This window comes from Crinia signifera, chromosome 7 (genome assembly GCF_055691185.1).
Source record: "Crinia signifera chromosome 7, ASM5569118v1, whole genome shotgun sequence".
Classification (NCBI taxonomy): domain Eukaryota; kingdom Metazoa; phylum Chordata; class Amphibia; order Anura; family Myobatrachidae; genus Crinia; species Crinia signifera.
Genome location: NC_139223.1, coordinates 64204959 through 64228118, shown reverse-complemented (window position 1 = coordinate 64228118; position 23160 = coordinate 64204959). Strand labels below are relative to the sequence as shown.

The 23160-nt window shown below is 42.2% G+C and overlaps 1 protein-coding gene across 2 annotated transcripts in view; it reads right to left on the bottom strand.

The window, feature by feature from the left end:
• Positions 1–23160, bottom strand: part of REXO5 (RNA exonuclease 5) — a 47465-nt gene that overhangs the window by 17474 nt on the left and 6831 nt on the right. For both annotated transcript variants that reach the window (XM_083153245.1, XM_083153246.1), the window contains 13 exons: positions 18842–18968; positions 16651–16750; positions 15696–15812; positions 13023–13111; positions 10245–10360; positions 8811–8949; positions 8633–8727; positions 7936–8038; positions 6178–6293; positions 5974–6094; positions 3276–3380; positions 2400–2537; positions 118–210 (listed from right to left, as the gene is read on the bottom strand). In XM_083153245.1, coding sequence (XP_083009371.1) covers positions 118–210; positions 2400–2537; positions 3276–3380; positions 5974–6094; positions 6178–6293; positions 7936–8038; positions 8633–8727; positions 8811–8949; positions 10245–10360; positions 13023–13111; positions 15696–15812; positions 16651–16750; positions 18842–18968 — 1459 coding nt within the window. The remainder of the gene's footprint in view (positions 1–117; positions 211–2399; positions 2538–3275; positions 3381–5973; positions 6095–6177; positions 6294–7935; positions 8039–8632; positions 8728–8810; positions 8950–10244; positions 10361–13022; positions 13112–15695; positions 15813–16650; positions 16751–18841; positions 18969–23160) is intronic.

Here is a 23160-nt window from a genome sequence, read left to right as displayed (position 1 = left end):
ACACAAGTGAACCTTTGCTGTTGTTTCCTGCTGTATATAAAGAAGTTCCATTCTGAGTGACTGATGTTGGTTACAATATTGGCAGCATAAATATCCCTAGCGTCCCTGACTTCCTACCGTAATGCAGCATCCATTGATATCCATGCCATTCAGAAGATCCACAGCTAGCTGGGCAGCCTCCGGGACACTGTACTGAATACGGATACAAGGCTGTATAGGGGGAAATAATGACAATGCCTATAAACGCCTATGGTCTGTACTGATTACTTCAATCTCTATAGTGATGCTTCTAAAGAGCAACCTGAACTGTTCCCAAAGTACAATTGTAATCCATTGACATATATATAATAGATCCAAAAAATTGCCGGCACTCCATAAATCAAATGAACAAAGTCCGGGTGCCCTCCCAGGAGAAGAGAAAAGAAGCTCACTCCAATGCACAGGTACGACGAGGGTGGCACTCCAGCAATAAATGAATTCAGCAGTCAAGTATCGTGAACCAACGTTTCAAATGTTATTTCAACATTTTTCATCAGGGTGATGAACACACCGATTCCCACCATGGCCCTAAGAGTTTGTGGCCTGGCAGAGTTTGTATATTCTCCCCGTGACTGTGTGGGTTTCCTCAGGGCACTCTGGTTTCCGCCCAAAAATCCAAAAATATACTGGTAGGCTAATTGGCTCCGAACAAATTAACCCTAGAATGTCTGTGTGTGCTTGTATATGTGGTAGGGATTATAGATTGTAAGCTCCACTGGGGCAGGAACTGATGTGAGTGCTCAAACATCCTCTGTAAAGTTAATTAAATAAGAGAACATACATATAAAATATCACATTATTATCAGAAATATATATTTCATTAAAAACACCCCGTTCAATCCATAAAAGTCTTAAATAATAAAGGCTGCGAACATACGCAGCCCTAGCGAACACGTCTGAATCAGGCCCTTTGTTTCGTTGCTCTCCTGAATGTGCAACACACACAAAAGCCACAACCTCTTGTGTAGATTCTGAATCCTCCTCATTAATAGAAAGACAATAATATATCTGACTACCCCGGGCACTCATAACACCGAGTAAACACAGGTAGAACTATACTGTTATGGGAGGACTGATGGAAAATGTCTCTTCTTCCCCCGATAAGTGGAATACAACATCCTTTAAAGAATGGAGGAGACTGAAAGCAGTGTGTGCACTGAGCGAACCATGCCCTGATGCCAAAGTGACTTGTGGGTAGTATGGAGGTCTCGGAGAAAATCGTAATTAATATGAGAATCAGAAATGGAGCTCTTAGCGTACAATATGGGTCCGGACATTGGATCATTCCATTTTATTATTAATATGGTCTTTTATTTATATGGTGCTACAAGAGAATCACAGCACCTTACAATGAACAGAAACCATAACCGCATTCACAGTCTAATGCAGGGCAATGCTTGAACTCACACTCAGATGCTGCCTGGCTGTTCCCTACTCCAGCATGCTTCTCTGCGCAGTGTAACATGGTCAGAGGTCACGCTGCGCAGGCCACACCTTTCGCACACTGATGCCACCTACCCGCTCGCTCTGGGCGGCACCGGGCACCCCCGTACCGCTGCCCCGCTCCCGGCCGCACCGCCTGCCCATGTAAGTAAATGTGGGGGCGGGAATGAAAAAATACCCTGGGATAATTAGTACTGCTGACAGCAAAAATATGGTGGCCACACATATAATTGATTTAAATAAATACATTTAAATACATAATTATACATTGCTACTATAAAGCTCACTGCAGCTTAATCTGGTTGCAGGTATCTGAGGAGAACTAATGGCTTCCCTTGTGGGCTGTACAGAGATAGCTACTTCTCCTTGGGCCAAGCTGGAAGGGATGGCAACTGATCCAGTGGATGGTCTTCTGAGCCTCCCCTTCTGATTAGTGGGGCTGTCATTATCGCCAGCAAATACAAAGAACTACTGGCCATTCAAAGATCAGGCAGCTACCTACCGGCCACAGTAACCTCTAGGGCAGCAGTGCCCAACAGTTCTGAAAACTGGGAAAATATTGGGGCCTGCACTTATGAATGTACACACATTTCCATAGCACATGTTGCCTGAATTTGCAAACAGAAACAAAGTTTTCCCAATTTAGTCATATCAATACTTACAACCAAGGTGGGTAGAGATGTAAGTAAAGTTCAGTGAGAGTATATGAAGACATATGAAGCCCATGCAGATGGCACAAAAAGAGTATAGGTGTATCTATTACATTAGTATAGGGAAGGTGCAGTTATTGGGGTAGTTCTCCCAAGGCCTGTATAAAGGGATTAGTGAAATCCAATATGTTGGACATTCTCAATTTGCCATTTCCCAGGAACTACACTATTTTTCAAAGGAAACTGTCCACAAATGACCAAGCTTACCTGACAGGCCTCGGTTACAACACTCAGCGACTGGATAGGACCGCAGCTCTGAAAATGGATCTTCACTGATTTCAGGCACATACCAGTCTTGAAGGGTCGAACAAACACTGTGCTGAATTCTTCAAACAGACCCATTACCTTTAATGTGGGACAAAAAATGAAAGCAAGTTATGCCACAGACAGTGAAGCATGCTGGTAATTGGTGATACTTCATTTCTACAAATCACATGTCCACAAACATTTCATATATATTATCATGATAAAGCATGACACACTGCTGCTATGCTGAAGACTGCGTAGTGCATGGTCTGTTTCCTATTACACATATGTGTGTGTGTGTGTGTGTGTGTGTTTTTTTACTAATGGGGGGGGTGAGCACCAGTGTAGTGTAAAAAATGAGCGGAATGTGATCTGGTCTCAGCATGACACTCCTTAAGAACTTCAAACATTTATATAAGTAAGGCATCTGCTCAGTCCCAAGTATAAAAAGAAGGGGTGAATCGCAGCCGTATACAAAACTGCGCAGTGTACCACAGACATTAGGTTGCGATTTGTGTCATATAACAAGTAATACAACCCTTGTACAAAGTTGAAGACTTAGCATGACGTAAGGTGGATGGAGGAATGGCCACGGCCACACCTGTTAGGGCTTTCTTCTCATACAAATTGTGACACACAGCTAGAAAAGTAACTCCCGCATCAGTGGCTATTGTATTCTCCTAATGTCGTTTTGTAGCTTTTAGCAGTGCTAATAAGATGTAACTCTTGATAAAAGGTTTGCACCAAGAGGGGCTATTTGGTGTGCCTAGAACCACAGTGTATGAGCAAACATCTGTACTAAAGTACAGAACTCTCTTTCCAAAAATGTAAACTTACATACTCATTGGTGTCCTCATTGCGTTCCCTGAAAATACTTCCTGACTGGAAATGAACTATACTGACTGGAGCGTGGGAAACAGCACTGGAAGCTCTCTCCAGGACCTGCAAGAATAAACAGTTCATTATAAATAAAGGTGGATGAACGCAATATTGACCTACAGATAACATCTCAGATTGAAGCTTGTGGATTTATTATTAACAGTTACTTATATAAACGCCAGCATATTCCATGATTGTGTGACGATCGTGAGCGATTTCCTTGAAATTGTATGATGGCCGACACGATTGGATTGGAGTACACGATCTGCAATCCATCTGTACCCAATCCAATGTAGATGATGGATCTTTAGTGCAGCAGGTAAAATCTCCAAAGCGACCAAATGACCAGCGGGGGTGCGCATTGGATCAGAACTTTTATTGAAAATATGTACATTTCTGTTCTTTTTTACATACAATCTGTCAAAATTGGGAGAATTGAGCCCAAATTTTTCTGGTGTGTACCCAGCATTTAACAAGACATCCTGCAATCGCAGCAAATATTTCTGGATACCCATCCAATTTTTTTTTTCGGGACAGAATACGCAAATTGAAGAAAACCAACATGTTGCATTTTCCCGATCTCTGGACTCAGGCATTGGGAGAACAGGGAATTGCCGCAGATGCATATGTACGGGCCCCATTAGCTAAGTAGCCTTAGCACAGCCTATGAGAAAACAGACAATCCCTATGATGCAAGCAGCACAGATGAAGCCCCTGAGGAAAAAATGACTCTGCCTTCTTGTCCCAGCTGCAAATGGCGCAACATCCCTTTTGCTAAATGGTTGACACATCACAGCCTAAGGTGCCTTAATGTCCCTTATGGAACCTTAAACAGAAAAGGCTGCAGCAGCAGACACCAACTATGGTTTCTGTTACCCCCACCCCCATAGTGCACTTAGGGATCTATGTACTAAGGGCCTGATTCAGACCAGCTCGCTAAGCAGTGTTCTTTCGCTGCCTAGAGAGCAGGTAAGTGCTGCCTGCCAATCATCACCCCCATCCATCACGACAATGTATTGATCTTTACTGCCTGTCCACCACCACAAAGTATAGATCATTGCCCCCGTTCACCACCACAATGTATAGATCATTGCTCCCGTTCACCACCACAATGTATTGAACATTGTCCCCTGTCCACCACCACAATGTATTGATCATTGTCCCCTGTCCACCACCACAATGTATTGATCATTGTCCCCTGTCCACCACCACAATGTATTGATCATTGTCCCCTGTCCACCACCACAATGTATTGATCATTTCCCCCGTCCACCACCACAAAGTATAGATTATTGCCCCGTCCACCACCACAATGTATAGATTATTGCCCCGTCCACCACCACAATGTATTGATCATTTCCCCAGTCCACCACCACAATGTATAGATTATTGCCCCGTCCACCACCACAATGTATAGATTATTGCCCCGTCCACCACCACAATGTATAGATTATTGGCCTTTGTACACCACCACAGTGTAATGATCATGGCCCCCTTACTACCATCATCATGTTCTGATTATTGTCCTCCAAAATTAATGGTAATGAAAAAAAATTAAAAAATTACGGTACTTGTTTCTTAGCACGGCCACAATCTTGTGGATCGTGTACCTTTAAGTTAAGGTACACGATCCACACGATGGACCCGATTTCCTTTGAAATCAGGTCCATTTTGCCGGCAAAGGTTCAAAATCGGGGGCATCGCGTCGGTCGGGACCATTAACATTGGTCCCGACGCGATGCCCCCGATTTTCCCATAGGCTTCAATGTTAAAATATTTTTTAACATTGAAATTGGGAGGATCGCGTCGGTCTTGGGCCATTATAATGGCACAAGATGAGATGGACTTGATTAAGTCCATCTCACCTTTAAAAAAATGTGAAAAATGTGAAATGGGCCAATATGACCCATTTCACATTATAGATGTCCCCGTCGTCACCCCACGATAGACGGCAACCCGAAGCGTGGCGAGCGCAGCGAGCCCGCGAGGGGCGGCGGTGCGCGTCCTCCGACCTTTTCATTCCCCTACCATCCACGTCGGCGTGGAGTTGAGAACAGAATAGTGTGGCGAGCGCAGCGAGCCACCGAGCCCGAAGCGTGGCGAGCGCAGCGCGCCCCGCGAGGGGACGCGTATAACTTCACAGGTATACGCGTCCGCTCGCCACGCTTCGGGCTCGGTGGCTCGCTGCGCTCGCCACACTATTCTATTCTCAACTCCACGCCGACGTGGATAGTAGGGGAATGAAAAGGTCGGAGGACGCGCACCGCCGCCCCTCGCGGGCTCGCTGCGCTCGCCACACTTCGGGTTGCCGTCTATCGTGGGGTGGGGTTTACGTAGTTAAATTTGGGGGTCTAGGGAATATTTCACATTGAATCCAATGTAAAATCGGGTCCCAGGGACCCGATTTACATTTCATTCAATCAAAAAATCGGTCGCGTCGATCGCATCGCATGCGACCAAATCGCATGCGATGCGATCGACCCGATTTTTCCGACACGACCACCCCGATGTAAATCGGTGTGGCCGTGCCATTGGCCATAGCAGGGCCCTCATGCAAGTGAACATGCTGTGCTGGTTCCCTCCCTTACAAAGTGTCACCCCTAGGCACTTGCCTAATGGGAAATCCACCATTTGCAATGAGCACCTTAAAACTCACCTCCTCATCTGAAGTACACAAAATATTCTTAGTCCGTCTCAGAAGGACCAGATTCTTCACACTTTCCATTTTGGCAACATAAAGGATCTTCCTGCCTAACTGTTCCAATGAATCTGCAAGACTGAAGGAAAAATGATTTGCAAAATACTAATTACAAAGTTATTCAAATATTACAATTCAGAGGGAAGTCAAAAGCAAGGTTACCTGAGGCATTCCGATGGCTGGGGTGCACTCGCATCATTCTCTTTCCTCTGCTCTACTAAAGGACTTCCTACAACATTTCCATATAGATACATCTCTTCTAGATTAAGATTTGCAACCTGAAACCAAAACCAGAAACATCATGAAAATTATTATTTTAGGAACGGATCACAAAAATGTGGCGAAATTTGATGCAACATGTGAAATTCCTGTTTCAAATTCGACTAAAGCACGACCCCCTGTAAGTGTTTATGGCGGTAATTAAGATGAAGTTACATGATCTAATGGGGCCTACAAAAAGAGAAGTGAGTGGTGGAGCGCTGGTTATTAAATAAAAATGATAAAAAGTTGACCAATTGGGTATTACAATTTATTATACTATATCATGAAAAATATGTAAAAAACAGAAATAAAAACTCAATTTTGAATAAAATTCAGTATGACAATATTCACCCCTACATGGGACCTGTATGGAAAATGGAATTGGGGGTGAGTCTCACTTGTTCCTGGTGATGCTCTCCTGTGTGATGAATGAATGAACTGGAAAGTGGGTGTCCATGAACCTGACTTGGAGCCGATGGTGATTTTCTCCCCTCGTGAGGAAAGATGGCACACGTCTCACGTAATGGAGGGCCTCGCAAGAGAATTATCAGGTAGTGGTGTCCCTTTGTTGGCAATGTCCAGTGTTGCTTAGATACACGCAACACTGGACATTGCCATTGTCAGGTTCATGGACACCCACTTTCCAGTTTATTCATTCATCCAATAGGAGAGCCTCACCAGGAACAAGTGAGACTCACCCCCAATTCCATTTTCCATACAGGTCCCATGTAGGGGTGAATATTGTCATACTGAATTTTATTCAAAATTGAGTTTTTATTTCTGTTTTTTACATATTTTTCATGATATAGTATAATAAATTGTAATACCCAATTGGTCAACTTTTTATCATTTTTATTTAATAACCAGCGCTCCACCACTCACTTTTCTTTTTGTCTAGTTTCTATTATATAGGGGCCTTACCACCCCCAGGTGTGAGCAGCTTGGCAATTTATACTCATCTCCTTAAGCGCCTTATATAGACTCAGCTACTTAGGTGGTAGAGTTTACAAATTATTTTTCCCTAATGGGGCCTACACACGGGGAGATTTCAGGGCATTTTCTAAGCGATCTCACTAGATCCCTACATCGCTCTGTGTGTAGAGGCCATAGCGATAGTGATGCGCGGCCCCGCATGGCGCTATCACCCGACAATTAATATCCAGTAAGCTGGATAAATGTAGTAATATTGCCGGGCAGGGTCAGTGTTCTCACCTAATGACCTTACATATCATTAATATACTTTATACAATAAGCAATATATACAATGTATTTTAGGAATGTTTATTCAACTGCTAATACATTTGCAAATGAAGCCACAGATCAGTGACAAGAATAATTTCACATTGAGCCACCTGCTATATACTCGTATAATAGACTTACATCAATTACCATCAAAGGCTCCTCAATGTCATGTATTGAAGCAATGATTTATTCTGGTTGCAAATCTAACTTGTGTTATAAACATTAGAATACATTAATACTGCAGCGTACATGTAGAAACCACAAAATAAAGTTGATCATTACTGTTGTGTGTGTATATAGAAAATATGTGATAAAATACCACAGGTGAATACATCTTGATTATTATACCAATTTATTTGCAATATAATAGAGATTACCCCTATATAAACTGAGAGTAATAATTAATAAATGACACACCTTCTCCGGTCCATGCTTAATAAAATACTGAGCTAATTTCAATGAAGCAGCAGCATCCTCCGATGGATTGTGTCCCACTGCGTCATCATGCTGAATCTCTATCCTACAGACACAAGAAAGAGAATATATATACATATACATGTATACACACACACATGCACACACATCCCTATGGCAACCAGGAAGCATTTTCATCTAACATCTCCTTGAAACCAGCAGTACAGGTAAACAGGATGAGCAGGCAACATGCTGTCCCACGCTGAGCATGCATATGCACCAATGGGGAAACAGATCAGGTGCCGGCGGCCTGCAGCAACACTGCAGATTCCCATTTGATCTTCAAGGGGACTATCGCCAGGCGCATATGCTACTGTCCCCTCCTGGAATAAAGCAGCCACGTGTTCTACCCTGATCAACCTGCCCATATCTGGTCACACGGTCAGTTCTGCAAATTGTGAGAAATGTGATTTTTGTGCTTGTGATCTAGACGCAATTCTAAACGCAACATGGGCGTGCATAATGATTACAGTTTCATGGCACATCAAAACAACACAGACGTGCGACCTTTGCTTATTTTTATATAAAAATTAAACCATGAAAATGGGACTTATAAATATAGATTTCCATTAAAACATGTAAAGTTTCTACAAAATGAATAGGACAACATAAAAGCATAGAAAATGACAGATATATGTACTTTAGAATGGCTTGCGTAAGAAACTTTAATTTAAACTTCCTTCCAAAGGTTCTTTGAAAAAGAATTGCTGTGTCAATGACATTCGGATGAATCATCTGTAACAGAAGACAACGACCTTCAGTGAATGGATTCAGTATAAACCTCTTGTTGGCATAATGTGTACTGTACAGATACCTACTTGCAGGGCTTGGAGGTCGTAATGTAAGGAGTGACCCACCAGCACAGCATTTGGAGGCAGAAGGCTTTTTAATTTGTTTTGGACATCTTTTAATTTGGTTGTCACTGGAAGAAGCATGTTTCTGGTAATACCGGAGAAGCTAAGTATAAAGACAATGAAACAAATGTGAATCCGATTTTCTCCATCATCCTTGGGGGACACTACTCCCCCCATCAGCTTGACAGTTAATTTATGCTATGCATGTCAGTATCCCCAATGGCTAGAGGGGACAAACAAGCAGGCTGAGGAGTTGCAGCCTGCAGCTTCTCCTATAAAAATAAATGGGATACGTAGGTACCAGAATCCCGACATCAACGAGGATGCCGGTTCTGGAATCCCGACCTTTGGGATGCCAAATGTAAAAGTTAGGGTTAGGCACTTTAAAGGGGGGGCGTGTTAAGGGGTGGGAAATGAAGGTTATGCCCCGTACACATGGGGCAACCCGGCTGTATTGCCGAGTGACATGCTTCAGCACACATCGCAGTGCACACCATGATGCAGTTTGCGGAGCATTCATACTGAGCGGGGCTTTGACCATTTTTAATAGGCAAAGCCCTGCGGTCTAGGGAAAGCCATTGCAAGCACTGGCTTTCCCTGTGGGACTGCACAACACCATTGCTGCAAAGCAAACACACAAAGTGATCCGTGCTCCATTAATAAACAATCTAGTCAGATTGTTTAGAAATGGGGCTGAAATCGCCTCGTGTGTATGCCCCTTTAGGGTTAGGTATTAGCGTGGAGAGTTCAGATGAATCAATAGAAAGCTCCATTTACTAACCCCCACACTTCTCCAATCACTTTCTACGAGACACTGGCTACAAGCATGCAGTTAATATTGGATTCTTTTTATTTTTTTTGCTACTTGTAGGTGACTATATTGTGTTTAAAATGTAATTATGGCTGAAGCTCACTTCAAGTGAACAGGAGATAATTGCCTATATGAATATAGGATCACAGAAAGGCATGCTAGATTGGATAATGGCCGTCAGTTACCAAAACGTCACAATGGACGCCACAGGTCAGAATTCTGCAGCTACTTATCTCCGAAGGGATCTGGTGTTCCTCAATTATAAAGTCACTTCTCATAGACAGCACTTACAAATGGAGCATTTAAAGTAAAGCAATTCGAATAAGTAAACTTGACCAACTACCATGCAAATGCCTATGTTAAGATCAAATGTTTATGTATAATTTTATGTACCATATACATTTCAATAAGATAAAATAGAAAAAAAAAGTAAAAGCAACTCAATTTTTTTTTCCCCCTTTTGCAGACATCCACCTAACATGGTGCTGATGGACAGCAGTGAGGGGGATTATACAATGTCTGTAGAAAACTGTGAAATAGAATCTTCTTGCTTTACAGAGATACTGTATTGCTGTTTGTATAAATACCTGGTCTTGTAGTCCAGAATGGGATTGTCTGGCTTCACCAGTTCGTCCATTATACAGTTACCACTGGAATCTACTAATGAGACTCTGGTCAGCTCATCCCCTTTATCGGTCAAGCACTATAAACAGCGAAACACATTTTGTTTTAGAAAGGCCCCAAGAACTAGTGTTTGCTAATAGGAAAGGAGAATGGATTCCGATAGGTGATAATGAGCCTCAGAAGAAGTATCTTCTGCCTCCCAGGCGACCTTTTGAATACCACATATCGCACTCGATGCCAGTCAAGCCTGCTGGGCTGCGATGAACAGATCGCTTTCTGCAGCGGGTGCGACAGGCAAGTTCCGGTGCAATGCCCAGGGGACCGGGCATCTCATCAGCTCTGCTGTCAATCACAAGCTTTTCGGCAATTTATTGCCGCAATCACATTAAAAAGTTCCCACATTTCATGTGACTTGCCTAGAGCAGTGGTTCCCAAACTGTGTGCCATGGCACCCCACACACTTGCAGGGGAACCTCGGGTTGGTGCTCCAGGGGTAATTAAAATTCAAATTGCTCAGTATAATAACAAAACTAGTGCTTGTGACGTCTCACCATAAAACATGTGGGCAAACAGAATTGAACCATGTCCCCCACCACATGACTGAACTGAAGCATCCTTCATATAAACACAATATTGCTTAATAAGTAACTTTTGGCTTAGAGACGCCACAAAAAAAATTCTGATACTCTAGGGTGGCGTGATTCCAAAAAGCTTGGGAACCACTGGCATAGTGTATGGGCACCTTTACAGCAAAATTGTGCGTATTCAGCTAAGTGCTGATAGACGCAGTTGATATATAATGGAGAAAGCAGACTGGCTAAGCTTGCACATCTCATGAGCTATGGAGATATATAGTGTTCATTCTAGCACCCGCCATATTTGAAAACCCATGCAGTTCCTCTTCCCTGCCTGGGGTGTCGCTGTCTGCTGTAGTGCTTCTAGCACAGTGTGGTCTGTATATCAGCACTGATATGTAAACCAGACCTGTGCTAGAAACACCAGAGCAGACAGTGACACCCCAGTCAGGGAAGAGGAACTGCATGGGTTTTCAAATATAGCGGGTGCTAGAATGAACACTAGATATACATGCTATATTAGTCTGAGGAGTTTTTCTTAGTCCAGTTCCATAAACAATTGAAATACAGTGCTCTCTGTGTGTTTTATTAGAGTATATTCTGTAGTCTATTATAATATACTCACCTATTTAAAAATGTGAGAAAAAATACACAATACATCGTAAAAACCTAACCACTTGTAAGATATACAGTAGTTATAGAGTGTGTTCATTCTAGAACCCTACACCTTTAAAAACCTGTGCAGTTCCTTTTTCCTGCCTGCGGCGTCGCTGTCTACTGTGGTGCTTTTAGCATAGTCTGTTCTGTATTGAGATAAATCCAGCTAGCAACATCATTTGAATAGCAAACCGTAATATAGAACCAGGAAAAAAATATATAAAGGGTGAGGGGGGGGTCTCAGTCTCCAAGGGGGTAATCTTGAACCTATACCAGTGATGGCTAACCTTGACACTCCAGCTGTTGTTGAACTACACATCCCAGCATGCCCTACATAATTTTTAGCATGGCCAAATAGCAAAACTGTAGCAGAACATGCTGGGATGTGTAGTTCAACAACAGCTGGAGTGTCAAGGTTAGCCATCGCTGACCTACACAAATCATAACAATTACACCTGAATGGGCTCATCCTCTGATAACACTATAGACCAGGGGTTCCCAAGCTTTTTGGAATCACAGCACCCTAAAGTATCAGAATTCTTTCAAGGCACCCCACGCCGAAAAAAAACAAAAAGCAGGATAAATATTACATTAAGTCGATTGAGTTTATATGCGATACTTAAGGTCAGTTATGTGTTAAAGCGCAGGATTTGCTTCTTTTTTTACACATTTTATGATTGGCAGCCACCATCACTGGTTTTGCCCATAAATATATAGATTTGTTCCTTAACAACCAACCAACCATCCAAGGGCACCCCTGCAAGTGTCCCGAGGCAACCCAGGGAGCCACAGCACACAGTGTGCCAAGGTATATACATAGCTCTCCCACAATTCGAAGAAAAATTCACCCTAACTTCCTTATTCATAATTTTTCCTTAAAAAGGAGACAAACTTGGAGAGTTGGGATGAATCCAGTGCTGGAGAATGGCTTTATTTGCAGCTGCATAAAGAATAAGTTGTAGTTTCTGCCCTTAGTGTGCGCAGGGCTCACTCTGCATCTGCCCTACTGTGCACACTGTATAACAACTACTGTATGAAGTACTTGTGTAAAAGTAAGGATGCACTCACAACAGCTACTGTAGGAGTTAAAATTAGCCAGAAATAACATATAGATTTGATATACACAATTTCCAGATATCATATAGTTTGTTTAAATGGGTGTAAAATATATAGATTGTGAAAACCAGTGAAAATGAAGTCTGCACAGTACACAATGTCACATCTGCGAGTATACTGTATCTGCGCTGGAGAGTGCACCTGACCAAGTCACCTCCTGGACAAGTACAGAACTTTCAACCAACAGACTGCTACTTATTATTTTTTAGATTATATTTTCAGTTCAGTGAAAAGGTTAATCCCATCATTTGTCATAAATAGAACACTATAGCTACTGTATACCATATGAATGATAAGTTTAGATTTCTCATAGGACAGATGACATGTACATTTCCATGTGAATGCACATAGCAGCATCCACAGAAACCGGCGCACAATCTCGCAGACACTTACCATTTCACAGTCCAGTCCAAACAGGGGGCTGCTGTCTGTCGGCGCTCCAGCACAGCTAAAGCGTACAAAGTGATTTGTCTCCGATGAGCCTGCAAAAGGATTAATCCTTATTATGTTCTCATACATACATACATACATCCATCCATCATGTATATACAGGCGTTTCTGCACACATCTATCCACATCGCGTCCTGTTTGGCATGCCGTGGGCATTCACACATGGCAAAAAACTAATCCTAATGCTGTGTACACACGTTGAGATTTGACATGAGTTTTTGATTATATAGTCAAAATCGCATGTAGATCGTAAGCAAATTGTATGCAGATTGCACAGGTTTTTTACCTTGCAATCCCGATGCGCGCTCCCGTGACAGCACGCCGACGTGGATAGTGCGGGTATGAACAGGTCGGAAAGACGCGTACCGCGTCCGCTCGCCACGCTTCGGGCTGACGTGGATTGTGGTGGTGTGCTAAATCACATCGCAGATCGATTCTTATGCAAATCGTATGGGATATTACATGCGATTTGCATTCGATTCGATCTGCAATCATGGGCGCCGTGATAATACACAAGTACCGTAAAAAGTACAGAGATAGCACTTGAATCTTAAGTCGAATAGCAAGGGAATCTCACCGTGTGTACACAGCATTAAGGTGCCCACACACTAGAACGATTTTTTGCTGATTGGCCGATTTCCGATAAATCAGCCGATGTTTACCGATAATCGGCCGAAAATCGACCGATATAGGTCCGATGCGCACTCCCGTGGATATTTTGCTAAATCTTCTGATCTTACCTGCTGCATGAAAGATCAGAAGATTTAACAAAAGATCCATAGGAACATGGGATCTTAAATCTTTACTAAAGATGTCCAGGACAGACAAAATATTTCAAGGCTATGTGCACATCTTAAGATCGTAGATCTTTCTAGTGTGTGGGCACCTAAAGGAGCTACTACAATATATGTGAACTCCGATGCTAAACTGAGGAAAAAGAAGCAGCAATCTGAAGTGCAAAAGGCAAAACTCAGGTGTGATACGAGAGACCCGATTTGATACACTTTATTTGCAGTTCTATGCAAATTTATTAGGGACAAAAAAACCTAATAAGTACTATAAGGTACTATATGTACCACACTATAAAGTAACTCAGGGCTGGATTCAATTAGCAGTGGTAATTTATTGCACTGGGAAACAGGGGTTAGCCTCAGGGCTATTCAATTACAGACCCTTCTCTAAGCGCAGTAAATTACCAGCAACTGCACATTAAACTATAGAATCCGGAATACCGATGATAAGGACATTTAAGGTGAATTTATTTTCAAGCTTCCTCAAACTTGAACAAAATTCTGCATGAACTGCTGTATGCCGGCTAATTGTGAGTTATAACTTAACCCTTTGAGTGCCAAGTGAATTTGTCAAAATAGGTGTGAAAATTGGCAAGCAAACATTTTTATTCATCATAATGACCTGTAATGTAACCTTATATAGGAAATATTTTTTTTTACAAAAATATTTTTTATTGGAATTTATACAGTATAACAAATCAGAGCGACGCTGGCATTTTTTTTGCAGATATTTTGAAAATCTCTCACAGATGTTGGCACTCAAAGGGTTAATATCCCCAGCAGATCCTGCTAACTAAATTTGTCTCAAAGACGTAAAATTGAAAGAATTGTGCATAGCAAAGGACTTGTGACAGGCATGAAGGAAAGTTAATTCGCTGCAGGGATTTACTGCAGCTATTTGATTTGCTGAAGGGCTATTCAATACCCAGCACTTATCTGAAGCTATGGTTTGGGTGCCTCAGGTACGTGAAGCATAAGCAGCCCTCCCAAGCCACTTTAACACATGGGATCTGGATACTTATGCCAGACCCATGTTATCACACGAAAATGGGGCATTTTTCACTCCTGAAATAAAAAATTGTCTGTAACTGCATAGCCCAATATATACACACACACTGTATAGTTTAAAGAGACCTAATTATAAAAAAAGAACTCTTATTTCAGTCCCAACTTGAAATACCTTTAAAGAACCATAATTACATATAATAACCATATGGACAAAAGGTTGACATAGGAAACTATCTTCCATGTGAACTCAATTGGGAAGTATGGCGAGTGAAGCAAGTCATGCGAGGGGACGCAGTACACTGATTTGGAGACCATGTGTTGAAATGTACAAACTGAAAAAAACTCATGTCGACCTTTTCTATGTCAGCCATTTGGTGTCGACCTTTGATACCTTAACCTAATTATGAACTTAGTGGTATAGGCTAAAGGGGGGGGGGGGGGGGGGGGGAGATCCGATTAGCCCAAATGGAAGTACTCTAAGTGCATTGTTAACAAAAGAGGTGTGGCCTCACTGGAGGGGTGTGACCTTGTGGCCCAACTCCCATTTTCATCACTCTGGGGGTCCCAGAGATGCTGGGCTGTCCCTGGAGTCTGTGACAAGAACTGTGTGCTGCAGGTAATGTTACAGTCCAGCACCCAGCTCCTGTCACTGAGAAGCAGCATTCTGTGCCACCCTATGGTTGGAGGGGGGTGACTACAGGTTGCTGTCCACACCCCCCTAGTTGGCCAAAGGTTCCAGTGTACTATCCATTTAAATAACACAGTGATTGAAATGCGTCATAAAATAATTAGGAAAGTGTCATCATCATAAACTGACCTACAAATGGATAATCATTGTTCCTCATCTCCTCCTCAGTAAGCAGATACCTGGTCAGACCATGCTTTTTACTTCCATATTTCCGTAGTATGGGATCATGTGATAGACTGGGTCTGGCTGCAGGAGAGGAAACACAGTGCTGGTTAGCAGGAATGACGACAATGAACATTAAGGGGGGAATTCATTTACCACGGGCTATTTGAAGTAGCGGGGCCATTCAACTAGTCCTGAAGATAGTCCGCAAGCTGCAGTTAACAAGGATTTTTTTCAGCATGCTGGAAATAAATCTGCGTTAAATATCCTGTTTAAAGGTACCTCGACTAGGTTGATCCATAGTTCGAGAACTTATCCCGCAGTATTCAATGCTCCCGATTCACTGTTTTTTTTTCCGGCGAATCAGGCTGTTTTCACTCCCTGCAGTGAATCTGTTTCACTGAAAATCTGATTCACCCTTCTGCTGCCTGTGTCCCCGGGAGCCCTCCTTCTCCCCCACACATTCTGGGGAAGGCAGGGAGGCTTCCATCTCCATGCCTGCCGCCATCCCCCAGGCTCCCTGCGGCGGGTAAAAATCGCCGTCAGGGGCAACAAGCCCCTGAGGCATTGAATAGGGCGAGAGGGAGGGCTGGCAGCGAATGCTCCTGCCCTCCGGAACCCTGCGAATGTGCAAAGAATCCTAAACAGGATTCGCTGCACACAGTGATAAATGTAATTGAATACTGCCCTATGGGTTAATGCGCTTCTACATGATAATTTAATGGAAAAATAAAAAGAGGCTCTAATTTATAGCCCCAGGTATTAAAGCCTGAGGCTACCACCCTTTATCACACACAATAATTACCCCGCTAACTGAATTCCACCCTAATCATGTAATAGCAAAGGAATGGAAACAATGAATACATTTTAAATATTAACGGACATGGACAGAACACCACAACATGGATGGATAATACATTACCGCGTATTCTGTTGTTCAAATAATGTGAATCTTTTTCTTCTTTATTCAACCCAAGAAGAGATGCAATAAAATCTTGGGGAGGAGGTGGCAGGCTGAATCTCTGCACATACATACGCATGGAGAGAGAGGAAAATAGTTATACAAATATTTTATACCCAAGTATAATAAGAAGCAGCAGATTAGAAAATATCGATCAGTCATATGTGTTTTACAATATTTAATATATAATACTGGAGGTTTCCAAGGCGCAGGAAAAACAGAAGAGCAGCTCAATATAACCAAAAAACTTGTTCAACCAAAACAAGTAAGACAATGATATACACAAAAAAGGGTAAGGATATATTCAAGCGCTGTCTGTATGTATTTTCTTCACTTCTCCCGTTCTCATGGGTCGATATGTAAAATAAGGAGAAAAAACACAATGTGTGGAACTGTATTTTTCGATTTCAAACATACAGGGGGAATAGAAGAGGGACGTACCACACTCACAAAAGGAGTGTGTTTTTCAAATTCGTAAAGGTATCTTTTTTTGGTGATAGTATAGCCTTCACCAGAACCACCCTGGTGTCCAATAGAATTAAGTTAGGCGTACGTTTTCACTCACAAAATCAAGGTGTTGCAATACATATAATGGTTTCTTTTTAAAAGCAAGCGTACCGATAACTCACAATTGGCAGGAATTTTCAAAACACATCTGGGTTTCTTTATCTTGAAAAAATTATTATTTTATTGCCAAAACATGTTAAAAAAAGAATCTGACCATGGGTACACTGGAGATAAATCCAAAGGTGGGTGATAGATGTTGCATAGGACTCACGCTAGATAAACACCAAAAAACTCTCCGGATAAGTTTAAAGATGTCGGTGAGTGAACACCCAGTACCTCTGTTTCAATGTCCAGCGTAAACACAGGATGGTCCAAAGTTTTAAAAAGCGATTGTGCGAATCCAGAAAGCCAGCCAACGCGTTTCGATTTCAAATCTTTTTCAAGGCTTGTCTCTGAAGTGCACTGCATCCATATTTATACCAGACACCAGGAAGTGGGTACTCCAGGAAGGGGAGGAGTCACGGTAGCATTATCGAATAAAAACATATCTAGACATTTTATAGGGGTAGATAATGGAATGCTTATTTCACAATGAATAATAAGAAAAAAAAACATAAAAAACACTTAAAAACCAGTGGATCTAGATCCATAGAGTCCTATGCAACATCTATCACCCACCTTTGGATGTTAAAAAAAGAATCTGACCATGGGTACCATGGTCAGATTCTTTTTTTAACATGTTTTGGCAATAAAATAATAATTTTTTCAAGATAAAGAAACCCAGATGTGTTTTGAAAATTCCTGCCAATTGTGAGTTATCGGTACGCTTGCTTTTAAAAAGAAACCATTATATGTATTGCAACACCTTGATTTTGTGAGTGAAAACGTACGCCTAACTTAATTCTATTGGACACCAGGGTGGTTCTGGTGAAGGCTATACTATCACCAAAAAAAGATACCTTTACGAATTTGAAAAACACACTCCTTTTGTGAGTGTGGTACGTCCCTCTTCTATTCCCCCTGTATGTTTGAAAACAAAAAATACAGTTCCACACATTGTGTTTTTTCTCCTTGTTTTACAATATTATCAGCAATGGAGCAGTTTTATATAAGCAACATTTTGTCATTTTAAATTCTTCTTTGCCATTGGCAGTTGGAAGTTATTGGTTTTAAACTCAAACGGTTTAGAGTGGTACACACCGAACTGATATCTTACCGATATGTAAAATTGGGTCAATTCAGAATGACACATCGCTCAATGTGCATGTCTGATACACGGGTCCTAGCGATGTCCACATGTTTGAAGTACTAAAGCTAGTGACCGCAGCATGTGTAATAAAGAAAGAAGTGCTATGTGACCCCAGCCTTTATTACATCGCTCGATGTAGGCCCAGGATCTGATATGACAGAACTTAGGACAGACATAGAGATATAGCCACACTCATTGTGGCTGCACAGGGGCCGCCAGTGCTGCACCTCTACCCATGACTCGGAGCGTCACTGACTAATGTATTTTCAGTGAGTCGCATGTGTTCGCACACCTGCATAATGGTGAGGGATAGATGCAGCTGGCTACATCAGGTTAAGCTAGGGACACATTGTCCCAGTGTGTATCCAGCTTTACTTCTGCTAATTCTGTACTCACATGTCTGAACAATCTCCTAAGACTAGGAAAGTGCACATAAAACTGGTAGAAGTGATGCTGACTGAGGTCCTCCAGTACAATGATCACAACGCCGCCAAGACGACTTTGATGGTGAATATGGCACCAGCTACAGTAAAAAGAAAAAAAACGTATTTATGATTATACATTACATGCTGTTCATATCTGACCTATAGCGTCTTACAGGGAGCACAGTGATACAGCGTTACCTGTAAGTTCCTTAGCTTGGCACTGATGCCACGGGGGAAAGATGCAGCTTTCAGGAAAGCTGCATCTTATACCATGTAACAACCTGGCAATGAGCATTACACCCCTGGCAAAGAGTAGGTAATTTAAAATGAATAAGAAGCCTTACTGTGGGGCATAATGTGTCAGAGGCATTGTAGTGTGTGGCATAATGTAGGGTTGGAGATGAGAAAAAGTACTCTCTTTTTGGTTTGAGGCACTGATGAAGCTCCTCCCTTAGCGAAACGGCCGTCTGACCTCGCCACACTTGCGGCTCACCTCTATCCCTTGCCGCACTCGCGGCCACCCTCAGTTCTGGACACTTGGGACTACGGACTTGACCGGTACTAGGCTGAAGGTAAGCGGCGGTAACCGCTACTCTGTATACAACTGACTGCTGACCACCTTCTTTAAGCTCTACCAAGAGCAAACAGCAGCCGCTCCCTCCCTCCTTCTCCGCCCTATATTTCACGCTGACAGGTGACTGGTGTCGCTCATCTGCTACCAATGCCCGGGCACATAGCAGAAAGCAGCACACCAGCCACCAAAGAGTAAGACGCCTCTATACTATCCCAAACCACACATCCCCACCCTTCTAAGGGTACTCTCATCTCCTGTTGTACTGACAGCATTTAACCCTGCACTGACCAGAGTACAACAGGTACTTGATCTACCACAGGAGAAAGCAGATGCTCCAGCTCAGGGCTGGGCAACACCGGCCCTCCAGATGTTGATGAACTACACATCCCAGGATGCTTTGCATTATTTTTGCTATGTGGCCATGCTGAAACTAATGCAAGGCATGCTGGGATGTGTAGTTCATCAACATCTGGAGGGCCGGTGCTGCCCAGCCCTGCTCCAGCTATTTCTGACACTCGTTTCATACAGCAAGGACATCACAGAACGCTCACTGACTCTCAGAGAACCAGGACAGTTGAGAGAGTCAGCAGCAGCATGTGTTCTTTACCACTGTGAGTGTCCCTCTTCTTCAATATACTAATATCACACATCATCTCCTTGCAGTTAGCGTTGCATTTAATTACCTAGCCACGGCTCGTCCACCCCCTACCCACAAGAATTGATTAATGGGAATTGTTAGACCAATTAAGATGGACTCAATCTAAAATCCATCCCAATCAGGGTCATTTAAATAATTACACTGCTGTAGATAACACTTATTGCACACAGCAAGTCTTAAAGTGTCCGTACTGCACCAGGGTAGGACAACTCCTCCCTGGTCTAGAAATACAAAGTAATATATTTCGCTAGCTTACATCTTTGACCTCAACAGATAAGGTTAGGAACCCCCATACTTATTCAGGCAAATCTACCTTACAGCCTCTGGTGATTCCATTAGATTGTTCCCCTATCTAGTTATTTTATACCCTCTGAGACCCGGTATATAAAGCTGTAATAAAATAATACATACTCCCAGGGTCGATACAGAGAGATAAACCAATTGTATTGCAAATTTATTCTATAACAACTGCAAATATAAAATTGTTTGAACATTCCGGTACTTATGTAATATCTGGGCTCCCGTTTTTCTTATGAGACCGCGTCTGCTCGCCACGCTTCGGGCACGGTGGCTCGCCACACTATATAAAATCAACTCCATGCGTAGTTGGATAGTAGGGGTATGAAAAAATGGGGTGCATTTAACATGGGAGCCCAGATAATACATAAGTACCAACATTCCATGTTTTGTGTTGTTTGTCTGTGTGTCCATGCTAATAATTTTTAACTGAATATAAATAAAAGCTATATTTTAGAACTAACATTTCTTCTTGAGTACTAAAGAGTGCTCCACACAAAAGGAGAGTACTTTTTCTCTTCTCCAACCCTACATTGATACTTACTCTCAGGGGTGCACCGACACGTCACTATTGACCATATTTTGGCAAAATGATTTAATATTGTGGTCTACAATTATTTGCATCTTTAATTGTACTAATCTTAACCCATAATTCAGTATCACTTGTGCTCAGGTTACATCTTTCCCAAACCCCCCCCCCCTTTCCCTATACTATACCACGTGTGGCATAATGTGTCAGAGGCACTGCGGTCTGCAGCATGCAGTCAGAGGCATTGTGGTGTGTGGCATATTGGGTCATGGTGATTGCAGTATGTAGTATATTGTGTCAGGGGCATTGCCTTGTGTGGCATAATGTGTAAGTGGCATTATTAGGCAGATTTTTTATTTCTTTAATTTTAGCAGCTCTTCACGAGGTTTATTTTGTCTTCAGTAGCTCACTCCTATTTAAGGTTGTAGACCACTGCTCTAGAGACACCATGCACGTTAATGAAGGAACGAGCAACATCTTCGCTCCTTTATGTAACCGGTTTTACCACTTAACAGACCCACCCTTGGCATCAACGGTTGTGGCGTTTGCCACACCGTGGTGCCAACCCGGCAGCCGAATCCTACAACCTGGGTCATATGAGATAGATCCCCCATTGATGCGGCAAGCCACTAAAATCTGGCAGGAGGCTGAAAAAGTACTGAAAATACCAGGTATAGATCCAGCACACCCATTGGATGATGTTGTAACATTCAAAGAATTAAAACTACTACAGGCCCGAGAAGTCTGGAGTAGTTACTCCATAAAAACGATTGGCCAGGTATATCTCCCTAGTCGTATAAAAACTTTTGTAGAATTAAAAACTGAATTTGGACTCCCCAAATCCTACCTATACCGTTACTTACAACTGAAGGCAGCCCTTGATGCCCAATTCTTAGGGGATAATCCGGTTTTCCGTGAGTCCCCGATTAAAAAGATTATTGGGACTGGAGGGAAAAAAAAACTAGTCAGCCGAATTTATAAATGCCTTAACCAGGATAAGGGCAAGGGTAGCATGGAGGAGCTGAGGGAAAAATGGGTGCAGGATATAGGGCCGATTGAGGAGGAAGAATGGCGACTTGCGGTGGCCAGGACCTCTCAGGCTACAAGCGCGATAAGGACACAACAGGTCCAATTCTTTGTATTACACAGAGCATATCTATCAGCGACCCGCCTGGTGAAATTTAAAGGACGGGCATCAGCGTTGTGCCCTAAGTGTAACAACGGTATAGGTACGCTTTTTCATCTTTTATGGCAATGTCCACACGTGCATGGGTTTTGGGAAGAAATCATCCAAACGTTAGTAGATTCCGGCATTCCAAGAACAGCTCTGACTATAAGAGGTTGTCTTCTAAATATGTTGGAAGTAAGCCATCTTTAACCTGGCGACCAACAATATATTAACAATGTATGCTCCTTAGCAAAAGTAATTATAGCCAGAAGCTGGATGGCCAAGACTGCCCCAAGCCCTGCATGCTGGAAGGCAATAGTAAACTACACCCTCAAGCATGAAAAATATTTTTATACTAGCAGAAATACACTGTCTAAATACTATAAAATATGGCATCGCTGGATAGAACTCTTTCCTAATACCTTAATATAACCACCACCACCAGCTGGTTAGGTTGGGTATTTGACCCGTGTATGTATGAGAGAGGCCTATGTATATTAAAAAAAAAAAAAATCGTAATATGGTTCTTCTCTTTTTTTCTCACAAGTTGTAAATAATAATAATAATGTTCTGGAAATACACTGTAAAAAAAAACACAACGCACTTTATGCGATATTAATTATAAAAGTAAACTTAGAATAAGAGGATATTAATAGATATATCATAGAAATATAAGCACTGTGAAAATACCACTAATGCACATTGCACTTTAACAATACTACACGTAATCACTAATAGTATAATTAACATAAAACATTGTTCACTAAATACTCAATCTAGTATTAAATAGCTTAAATTAACACAGATAACATAGCCCAGTAGGCTACACCGGATTAGATAGGTATAGGACTCAACACTGTTTAGAAAACCAACTCTTAAAAAATAGAAACGGAAAGGATACATAGGCCCTAAACCTACAGCAGCTATAGCATAGTATTGGGAGAAAAAAAAAAATAGCTAGAGACCTCAGGCGGGGATGGGCAATGGGGGGAGGGGTTATGGGGGGGATGTTTCATACAATGTATAAGGTATCATAATCGAATGAAATGTATGTATTGTTATAC